Source organism: Grammomys surdaster, unplaced genomic scaffold (assembly GCF_004785775.1).
Source record: "Grammomys surdaster isolate TR1022 unplaced genomic scaffold, NIH_TR_1.0 126219, whole genome shotgun sequence".
Taxonomy (NCBI): domain Eukaryota; kingdom Metazoa; phylum Chordata; class Mammalia; order Rodentia; family Muridae; genus Grammomys; species Grammomys surdaster.
The window spans coordinates 9,392,100-9,403,520 of NW_021621022.1; the positions used below are offsets into that span (position 1 = coordinate 9,392,100).

The 11,421-nt window shown below is 45.1% G+C and overlaps 1 protein-coding gene across 2 annotated transcripts in view; it reads right to left on the reverse strand.

Annotated features, from left to right (window-relative positions):
* The window catches only part of Xpo7 (exportin 7), an 84,979-nt gene extending 77,485 nt beyond the window's left edge, over positions 1-7,494 (reverse strand). Inside the window, exon 1 of one of the 2 annotated variants that reach the window (XM_028758721.1) lies at positions 7,371-7,494. In XM_028758721.1, coding sequence (XP_028614554.1) covers positions 7,371-7,388 — 18 coding nt within the window. In that variant the 5' untranslated portion in view covers positions 7,389-7,494. The remainder of the gene's footprint in view (positions 1-7,370) is intronic. The other variant, XM_028758720.1, reaches the window with a different exon arrangement.
* Between the last annotated feature and the right edge of the window lie 3,927 nt (positions 7,495-11,421).

Below are 11,421 nucleotides of genomic sequence, written 5' to 3' on the forward strand. Positions count from 1 at the left end.
GGTGGCTCAGTTGATAAAACATTGCCAGGCAAGAATGAGGGCCTGACTTTGGATCCCTAGCACCCACACAAAAAGTCAGGTGCAGTGGGAGGTACCTATAACTCCAGTGTGGAGGAGGCAAAGAAAAGAGTAACTCTGGGGCTTGCTGGCCAGCTAATAGTGCCAAATTGGTGAGCTCTAGGTTCAGTGAGACCTTGTCTGAAAAATAAGGTGGACAATGATTGAGAAAGATACCCTATGTCTACCTCTAGCCTGTATATGAACACACACACACACACACACACCAGAATGTCCATGATAATGTAAATATTTTGTATTTGCATGATGTAGTAGGACAGTCATTAGACACATAGTATGACTAAATGACTTAATTTTAAATTTAATTGAAACAGTGACTTGTTGCCAGAGGTTATCATTTGGACAGTGCAGTAGAAATCCTAGAATGGTACAGCAAACAAAATGTATTAAGTACTTTCTGAGTTTGCTTCCTCCCAATCTGGGCTTTGGTTACAGACATGCTGGGTTAGTACTCACTTTTCCCAAAATTCAGGCAATAGAGGTGAGGTGTGACATTTTCCCAAATATATCAGAAGTCTGCAGACTCCTGTGAAGGTGAAATGATGACATCCTTCTTTCCCTAACTTCATTAAGTCTGATAGTTTCAGCCACTATACTCGTATCTAAATCTTCCAATGGTTCTCCAGTCTTCTCGGGATTGCAGGTCTTTATTTAGTCAATCCATTTCAAGGAAAATTCCATTACTAATATCTCTACAATACCTATCTTACAGAATGGCTCTGAATGTCAAATGAGAACACTATAAAATGGCAAGCACCTAAAAGCCCAATTAGTGCTAATGTGTAGACAGTTTCTACTTCTCTTTTCTCTCAAATATACCCACATTACTTCTATGGCAGTAAGAGTGTGGGATACATAAAAGTACGTATCTGTGTGAAGTGGTCAAGAGCCAAGGATGCAGACATAAGAACTACTAAGGGTCTAGTTTTGGTGGTTAACAATTCCTTTCCCTTTCAAATGACTTTAATATATGCTCCTGTCCTGGACAGTTTTATGTCAACTTGACAGAAGCTAAAGTCATCAGAGAGGAGGGACCCTTAATTAAGAAAAAGGGGCTATAGGCAAGCCTGTAGGGCATTTTCTTAATTAGTGATTGATGGAGGAAGGCCCAGCCTACTGTGGGTGGTACCATCCCTAGGCAGGTGGCCCTGGGTTCTATTAGAAAGCAGGCTGAGCAAGCCATGAGGAGCAAGCCAGTAAGCAGCACCACTCCATAGTCTCTGCATCAGCTCCTGCCTTCAGGATCCTACCCTCTCTGAGTTCCTGCCTTGATGTGGATGCGTAAGCCAAAAATAAACACTTTCCTCTCCAACATGCTTTTTGGTCATGTTTCTCTGCAGCAACACAAATTCTTAAGTCAGCTCCCTCACGCTATCGCCATTCTATTAAAACTGTCCTGCTTTTAAAGAGGCTATAAATAAGAGTGAACTGCACTCTTCAGAGGTACTGTAATGTGGAGAAAGAGTAATTAATAATCCCATATTCAGGGACATGTTGACAAAAGCATGGCCTCTCATTATGAAGTCTTAACTCTATGACCCAGGCGTTTATTATCTCTCCAATTTACACAGAGACCCCTGAAGGCAGAGCTCCACATTTGTGCATTCTTTCCAAGTCCTCACAACAACAGGACACAGATGGTTTATGTTAGTCACTACAAATCATTCTCAAGAATGTAATTCATAGTCCAGCTTGGTTGCACAAGCCTGCAACTTTTAGCTACTTGGGAGGCTGAGGCAGGGGGATCTGTGAGATTGAGGCCAGCCTGGTCTACAGAGCAAGTTTCAGTGAGGGTTACACAGAAAAACCATGTTTCAAAAACCAAAAACCATCCATCCATCCATCCATCCATCCATCCATCCATCCATCCAACCAGAGGGGGTGGGAAGAGAAGTAGGAGCTGGAGAAATTGTTAATGGTTAAGTGTGTATGGCTCTTGCATATATGCAAGGCCCTGTTTTCAGCCTCTGCTACTTACTGAGATTAAAAAAGGAATATAACTTATTACCTAAAAATTCATTTTGGGTACAACTGTCCAGGACCATATATTATGACCTTCCACTAAGACCAAGAGCTCAAAAGAGAACCATCTGTAAATAATTTGTAATGTTAATAAAATATTGTGGTCGTTTATACCTACAGAGGATCTTAAACTATAGTTCTAAGTCTCATGAATGATTTGAAATTATGGGCAAAATTTTGTGTAGGCACACTTCCTCTTTCTCTCACCAGAGTACTCGAACAGCTTCCAATGTGTTCTCAAACATGAGTAAAAATACCCTCTAAGCTGAATAACTACTGTGTCTTCCCTGGCCTTCCAGCTGAACTGAAGTTACTAAGCCTTAGCTGTGAAAGCATACTTAAAAACTTAGTAAATAAATGACAGGGTAGGAGTTATCTGGAAGGGGGTAGCGGTGTGACAGGGTACAAGTAGGGGCATCAGGAGGGCTCCTGAGTACTAACAATATTAACTTAGGAGCTGGTGACAAAGGAATATTCACTTGATGAAATCGCATCAAGCTGAATAATGAAATTTCTTTACCTGTCTTTAGGTAGACCATATTTTAGTAACTTAGAAAAGAAACAAAGATGAGTCCCTCATACTGAGTAGACATTATTAGAGAGTTTAAAAAGTTAAGTTTGTAAAATGGTATACTAGGTGAGGCTGGTGGTGAAGAACTGAAGCCTCCAGACAGCAGCTGGGGTGGAACTAAAGCCCTCACTCCAACCAAGAACCTACAGGGAACGGAGCAGATTCAGAGCATTTGAATGAAATTGAATTGAAAAAGAAGGTACATTTGAAAGCAGATTCTCAACATCTGAAATGTAAATAAAATATCCAATTAAAAAAAAAAAAGAAAAAGAAAGCAGATTCTCCATCCTCAGTCAAGCCTTGAAACTGCAGCCCCGGCTGACAGTGCAGATTGTACACTAGACCCTGAACCAGGACCATTGAGATAAGCCACTCCCAGGTCCCTGACCCTGAGAAAATCTGTGAGATAAGATGTCTGGCATTAAAATAAGAAAAAAAATTCAAACCACTATCTTTTTTACACATACTGAAGGGAGAAAAGTAGCTGTACCTACAGAAAGCTATTAGCTTATTGGATTAAATTGGCTATTCTCCCTTCTTGAAGGGCAATGGTACAATATTGTCTCTAAAATCCAACCCGGACAGAAATGCAGCTGGTGACTATGGAAGCTACTTCCTGTAAGATACAGACAGGGATCTCTTTGATGCTTCTATTATCTCAATCCAAATCAGAAACTATTTCATCCTAGTCACACTTTTACTGCTTAGTGTTATAATGGTAACACACACACACACACACACACACACACACACACACACACTCACACTGTTCTCAAGGCTTTTCTCACAGGAGGAAATCTAACAAATAACAGAGTTATCAAGTAAATATAAACAGGTGATTCTAAGACAGACATACTTGCCTGGCAAACATGTCTGCAGAAGTGCACACTCCTGCAGCTCTAGCTATTTAGGAGGCTGGATGGGAATCACTTGACCCTGGGAGTTCAAGGCCAGCCAGGACAACACAGGGAGATCTGGTGACAAAAATCAAATAATTTCTAGACCTTATTTTGTAAATTCCCATTTGAGAGGGATTAGGGGAATGGAACCATGCACTGAAATGTGTTCCCTCTGTCTCCACCTGTGTGGCAGGAGCCTGCACTCTGATGTTTGTGCAAAGAAAACATGAGTATTTAGCACTTCACCTTCAGGCTTCCGGGTCTTTCTCATTCTGCATCTTTTACACAGCAAACAGTAAGAATTTTGGTACTAGTATGTTTAGTTGAAAAAGTAACGAAAGTTACTATTTATTTTCTTGTAGAGTTCTCAAAATGGACTTACTGTGCTATCCTTTCCTTGCACATTTCAAAAACCCGAAACAATCACTTTTGCTATATAATCAGGTTATATTTGTGGACTCTGTTGAATTTTAACCTGCCAGCTGTAGTGATTCTTCATAACTTCCTAGAGTTACACTGGCAGTCAATATTTAATTACTGCACCTGAAATTTCAAACTATGATTACTTTGCAAAGTCTTTCCTGTTACATAGTTATAAAGTAGAACTCAATAACACATCAAAACTCCAGAATTATTCTTTTTATTAAATTTGTATGTCTAATACATGTACATATTAAGCATACTATTTAATATACAATTACACTGGATTCTTTCCTTTTTGTCTCAAATTCCTGTTAGCTATTAAAGTTAGCAAGTTCCTTCTTAATCTTTGCAATATCACCATTCTCCGAGTTATCTCTATCTAGCTGCATTAACAAGCTAGTATGGGAAGATACAGAATTGCCACATCACCTCCACTTAACTTTATATAACATCCTCTTTTTCTCTCTGCTTATCTACCTACCTATCCATCCATCCACCCACTCATCCATCAAGATTGCATAGTTTTAGTCCCCCACCCCCCCACACCAGGTAATGCTTTGATAACTATACTATTCAAGGTTAGATCACACCTTTTAAGTAAGAAAATCATTACATTAAGGCCACTCTTCTAAAGACTCTTAACTATGACAATAACAGGGCTCACAGACAAACCAAGTATTATAATATATAAGTTTCACAGCACTTAAAATCTTCAATAAAACACAACCTGGCACACCTATAATCCCAGCACTTCAGAAGTGGAGGAAGGAGGATCAGAAGTTCAAGGCCAACACTTGGCTACATAGGAAGTTTGAGGTCAGATGGGGACTCCATCTAGCACCTCGTACACATACCCAAAAGAACCCCAAGCCCCTACATACCTTAGAAAAATAATGTCTTAAGATTTCAGAAGCCTGAGAAAATCTGTCTTAACACTTACTTGTCACTAAGAGGAAAAAACTGCTCACCCTAGCGGTTCCACAAAAGTACAGATATACTCTATGTGGGTCTACACATACGCTTCCTGATCATCAGCTGTAGACTCCTTTAGTAAACTGTGTGCAATAGTGTCATCAGGTACATCCTTCAGTGTTCTGTAGACTAGTTTCTAACCAACCTGGGGAAGAATGTGTCTTTTTCATGGGAAAGGTTTATATTAAAATACTAGTATAAAGAGCCTAAATATCCAATACTAACACTTAGCTTGTTGGTCTAATAAAATAAAACCCAGCATGTCCCAGCACTCCAAATTAATTCAGAGTGACACATTATAGTCTTGAGTTTGCTTCCCTTCATTTAGAAGTTGATTAAGTCTTACTTTGGTCTACTTATTTTTGGGTAGGTGGAAGAAAAACATCCTTCTAAAAAAATGAGACGTTTCTTTTGGCAAAAAGGCTATGAAGGTGGCCTTGATGCGTTTTGACATTCTAGAGCAATGATAGCAGCACTGCTTTAAAAGAATCCTGTTCTGGAGGACTCCATGGACAGACACTTCTTTAGAGGAGATAGAACCCATAGATGGATGCTCATTTAAAAATTAAAAAAAAATTCTACATATATGAGGGTGCATGTACATATGTATATCATGAGTGTACACATGGGTACCAGATGCCTGTAGAGGTCAGGTGTCTAGTGCCCTAGATGTGGAGTTCTGGATATCTGTGGGTAATCTTGTGTGTGCTAGGAGCTATGTCTGTCCCCATCCCCTCTATATCAGCATATACACATGAATGCACATACAGCTTTGAAACTAATGACTTCCCCTACACTCTCCAGAGCATTGTTCACGAGCTCCATTCTCAAGGTCCTGGGTTTGAGACCTAGCAGAGACAGAAAGTTCTGGAATACTTACTGTATAGCCCACTCCCTTAGCAGAAGCTGGACTCAAAATTTAAAAACACTTTGGTTCACCTGGGTTTACTTTAAGCAAGTCTCACAGCAGTTCTGTGTTTTGGTTCTGTTCCCTTAAGTGCAAGAGGTAACCACACTGCCTACGTTTTTAAGATGAAAAAAAAAAAAATTCAGAGGAACACCTTCATGTCTTTGTAATAGAAACAGCTACTACTGTACCTTCGACACTATTATTATATTATCACTGTCGTGTTTTACTGCTCCTTCTGAAATAGGCCACCACACTGCTTCAGAACACGAATCTTGTGGTCTTCTATTTGTGGTTAAGTTTTGCGATATAATTCTACCCTGATTAAGTCCCTCCCACTCCAGAGTGCAACTCCACCAAGCTCAAGCCTTCGAAGTGAGTCTTTAATCAGTCTCTTCGATGTTAAAGAAACAACTAGAAGTCTCACCATTCCACTTTCTTTGAACATACTCGAAATAAGATTACTCTTAGAACTCGGGGAAAGATGCCACACAGTATGCAAAATACAGGCGACTCTGCTTGCTAATCTTCACCTACCCCAAACCTGCGGGGTTTGTTACACAGAAAATCCGAAGGTTCCTGACAATGGATCTGCATCAGTAACTGTCAGAGTATCAGAAGCCCCTGATAGCAAAAACTTTACCTAGTTTGCAAGAAACAGCTTGCACTTTGCTCCAGCTACTAGTGGACTAGGTGTGGGCTTTTCCCCCCTTGGCTCTGTTATTCTATAAGGAAAAAGTGGCTTGGCCCCAAAGCATCCCTCCACTCGGTTCTGTAGCATGATCAAGACCCTTCGGAGGACTGTCTGCACCCAACCCAGCAGCTCTGGTTTCAGACACACCCCCCTCCACCCCATGTTTCACTGGAGGTGTGGGCGCTCAACTCCTAGGCTATGGCAAGGGGGACACGAGGGGAGGCGAGCAAGGCCTCAGCTCCCATTTTGGAGGACGGGGTGCTCGGGCCTCTTGGCTGTGCCAATGGAAAGTGGGAGCGGAAGGCGTTTCGGGGCAGAGGTAGAGGGCCAGATAGAGAAAAGGGGTCTCCCAGATTCGGGGGCGTGAGGAGGAAGGCGACCGGAAAGAGTCAGGAGAGCGGGGTTCGCGTGGTGAGGCTCTCTTTTTGTTAATCACGGAGGGCCGGCGGTGTGACCTGGGGGCCCCCTTAGGACAGTCAGCGAGGGGTCCTCTCGCTCCCGGTTTGGAGAGATCCCCAAGGGCTGCGCGGAGGCCTTGGGCCGCGGCTGTGCGCGCCCGCTGACCAGTCCGCCCTTCCAGCGCCTCGCGTGAGGCGTGGGGCCGGGTGGGAGGGGATGGAGGAGGCCCCCGGTCCGGGAGGCGGGAAAGGCCCCGCGCTGCGGGACGGGCGGCGTCTCGGCGGCTCCGAGCGGCGGCGACGCGGCCTGTCGGGCCCCGGGCGGGCTCGAGCCCCGGGGCCCGCGTGCGCCCCGCACTCGGTGGCCCCGCTCCCGCGGCCACCCCCTCCTCCGGCGCTCGCTCACCTGCACATGATCCGCCATTTTGCTCCATTCATGCTCCTCTCAGGCCCCCCCTCCCCCCCAGCGCGCACCTCGGCCGGGGCTGCCGCCGCCGCTGCCGCCGCCGTCGCCGCTGCGCCTGCGCGCTGGGGGCTCGGCGCTCTACGCTCGTGGCGTAGCGCCGCTCGGCTGCGCAGGCCCCGGCCGGCGGGCCTGGGTTGGAGAATGCGCAGCGTGGCTGGGACGGCGTAGAGGCGCGGGCAACGTCAGCGGCCCGGAGACGCCGGGTGGGAGGAAGCGGAGGGCCGTGGAAACGCAAGGGAGGGGAGCTGGGGGAACAAAGCTTTGTTTACATGGGTTTTAAAGGGGCCGCGCTCGAACTCGCGCGTGGGCCACCACAGCGTGGAAGTGGACCACCGCTGCCTGTCGTTCCGTGTGCTGTCACAGCTCCACCCTGCACTCTGCACCCGGGGCTTTGCCTATCCACGTGCTTGACTTGCTTCTGGACGTTGCTGCCCAAGGGCCAAATACCTCCCGTCTGGGTTACCTGCACCATTCTCGACTTCCCAGGACACTGTCCTTAACTGGGCCGCGATTGCGTTTGTGCTTTTCTAGCCTGTTCTACTGGAACAGGGTCATTGTTTTCTGATCTGGATTTCACCAACCACCTCAGTAGCAATCGCCTTGTTTTTATTAATGTCTTTTTCTCCTCCATTAAACAGCCATGGATATAGCGGCCAAATACTGATGATCAAAAATGTAACAAGCCGCCGTTTAATTTTCGAAATCGATTGCTGTCTTGGTCAGCGCTACAGGCAGCCCACCCCACTCCCCTCTTCTCCCTACACTCCCTCCCCGCCCCGCCGATGTGCCAGATGGGTCAGGTGAGGGCAATATCTGAACGCCGATGCCGAGTCCCCATCAATTTTCTGTGTTAGATAATGCCGATTCCTATTCTCTATTGGATTCCACTCCGGTTTGTACTGTAGGCTCCTAGATTAAATCAAGATTTTGATAGCATTAGTTATTTTAAGTTTGCTAACAGGGCTAAATCTGCCTTGTTTGGGGGGCAAATGAAGGTGGTAGTGAGGCCCACAGTATTACTGTTGCAGATTTATTGGGCTGGTTTTCAGCAGTCTGTCTTCCTCCTGGTGTGTCTTCCCTCCTGGTGTGTCTTCCCTCCTGGTGTGTCTTCCCTCCTGGTGTGTCTTCTAGTTCGGAAAGGTAGAACAAGTAGGAACTACATTACCCAGACTTCTTTGTAACTGGGGCTCGGCCAGCAAAATTGACTCAGTGAAAGAGACTGACTCAGAAGGTTTAGGAGGCAGAAGTAAGGCAGAGCTTCCAACTGTTGTTTCTGGCAAGCTCTTCCTGTTAATCTTTCACTTTCTTGCCCTCTTTTCTCCCTCTTCCTCTTTCTCCAACCTTCCAGTTAAGTAGCCAATCATTAATTCCATGAGTACAAATAGGCAAGGGTATGTGTAGGGGAGGTAGTGACTGCGTTGCACTACAGTTGTAGGTTCTTGGGGTCTCAGTGGCAGTGACATTCTTCTTGACTGATTTTTAGTAGGCTAAACTACTCAAATCTCTGTCCACTATCTCCTGATTCCTTTGGTTTTCCCTTTCTCTTTACCTCCTGATGGCACCTCACTCAGTTCACCCACTTTCTTAAAATAAACTCAGGAATAATCTTGACGCGTCAGCCTCGTTAGTCCTCCACAGCCTTCGCCTCCACGTCCTGTTGAGTATATTATCTAACTCACACCCCACTCAGCTCCCGTCTTCACTGCTGATATCGTTCGTGATCTGAGATTTACATTTTTTTCTAAGCTCTCTTGATTTCTGTTTTAGTTTCCCTTCTTCCTGTATTTCTCTTTGGTAGCTCAATCCTCATACCTCTGCAAAATCAACCCCACAAAATAGATAATGTACACTCATTTTTAAAGTCCTTGAGAGGACTCTTATTGAGTCCTATGGCCTATGGTCTGATTCTCCTCTCCTCCACCCCCGCTCCTTCACAAAGCTCTGCTCATTTCTGGCTCAGCTCTGCTGCTCTAGCTTTTGTCATTACTCAGTGCCTGTCCTGGTCTGAAGGTGCCGGGAACTGAACCCTCTCTTTTCTTAATGTAGTATGTCTCCCTTATCCTTGGAGGATACATTGCCTGAAGCTACACAGCAGGGGATAGCTATGTGCTGTTTTCTCCACATGTACCTAAGATAAAGTTTATAAAGTAGCCACAGTAAGATGGATAATAATAGATAATAAAATAGAACAATGAAAATGTGGCATTGTGCCGGGTGGTGGTGGCGGCGGCGGCGGCGGCGGCGCACGCCTTTGATCCCAGCACTTGGGAGGCAGAGGCAGGCGGATCTCCGAGTTCGAGGTCAGCCTGGTCTACAGAGTGAGTTCCAGGACAGCCAGGACTACACAGAGAAACCCTGTCTCGAAAAACCAAAAAAAAAAAAAAAGTGGCATTGTACATTTTTTTTTTTTAAAGGATTGCTTTTTTCTGGAATGCTCCATTTAGGGAATTATAGTTAATGAAACCATGGATATAGGAGGACAATTGTACATAATGGGGAAAGGGCAAGGGCTAGCAATGAAATTAGGGATGTACACTATCCTACCCTCTACAGTCAGGAACCACTGGAGCCGAGGATGGCAGGCACCAGCTCTGTCCTCATCTTCATTTCTTTGCCCAATCCATCTTTCTCATGTCCATGTCTCTCTGTCCATTTTAAACCTTTCTCTAGTGTGCCCAGAGCTGCCCATTGGGTAGCTGTCTTCACCTAGAAGATCTTTGGAAGTTACCTAGTCCCTGAGTAAGGAAGCCAAGAGCCATTTCACACCCGACCTATCCCTCAGTATGGACTATGGGAATTCTTTGCTTCCTACGCTGGTGCCTGGAGATCCAGACATCCTCTAGTTCCCTACACCTCTGTTGTGTCTGGGAACAGTGTCTTGATTCCTGCTCATGTGGTTCCCCAGAGAGCAAGCAGAAGGTACTGAGGTTAGTGCAGCATTCCCAGTCCAGCCTGGTGAAGTTCAGCTTGATAGAAGGCGTGTGTTCTTAGTAGATTGTAGCTCCTTTCAGACTATGGCTATGAGAAGAGTATCTCTCCAGCTTCCATAGGCCAGGAATAGGATGGGGGTGTCTGGAATATGTGGGGTCAGGTTTAAAAAGTTTCCAAGGAATCTGGTAAACTCGGGCGCCCCCCTGTGGTTCTGAGTGGTATGTATCCAGTTTCCCTTCTGGTTGGAAAGTAAGCAGGGTGTTTGAGAAAGCAAGCATGTGCTGAGGAACTTCACAGCCCTGTCACACCAGACCCATCCGATAAGAATCTGTATCCATTTTAGGGTTGTTTTGCTTTTGATGCTTTCAAGACACAGTCTCTCTGTGTAACCCTTGCTAGCTTGGAACTCACTATGAAGACCAAGCTGGCCTTGAACTTACTGCAATCCTCTTGTCTTTGCTTCTGGAGTGTTGGGATTATAGAACCTGTAGTTTAGTTGTTGTTGTTGTTTTGCGACAGGGTTTCTCCGTGTAGCCCTTGCTATCCTGGAACTCTTTCTGTAGACTAGGCTAGCCTCAAACTCAGAGCTCTACCTGCCTTTGCCTCCCGAGTGCTCAAATTAAAGGCGTGCTCCACTACTGTGCAAACCTGCATTTTTAACAAGATCGGCATATTAGAGTTTGAAGGCTATTGATCTCTCTCCAAGAGGCAGAGGCAAAGACCACATAGGTAGAGCAGACTCTCTAGAGCCTAAATTCTTAGACTCTTGAGTCACAGCCCCATATGGGATCTTGAAACTGAACATGGAAGGAGGGAGAGCAGAAAAAAAAATTGGCAACTGTAAAAGGTCTCTGGACATGCAAAACTAAGAATTAATTCAAAACCACATGTATAATGAAGCTAGGGGGATTCTGGCAGTGCTCTCTGGTTGCATTGTGAGACTTCATTGCAGCCACGGTTCTAAACAGACAACATGTTCACTGTTGCTGTGTGTACTGTCAAACCACGTAATGCATGAAAGACTATGCCTTAGTTCAGATCCAAGATTATTATATGCCAT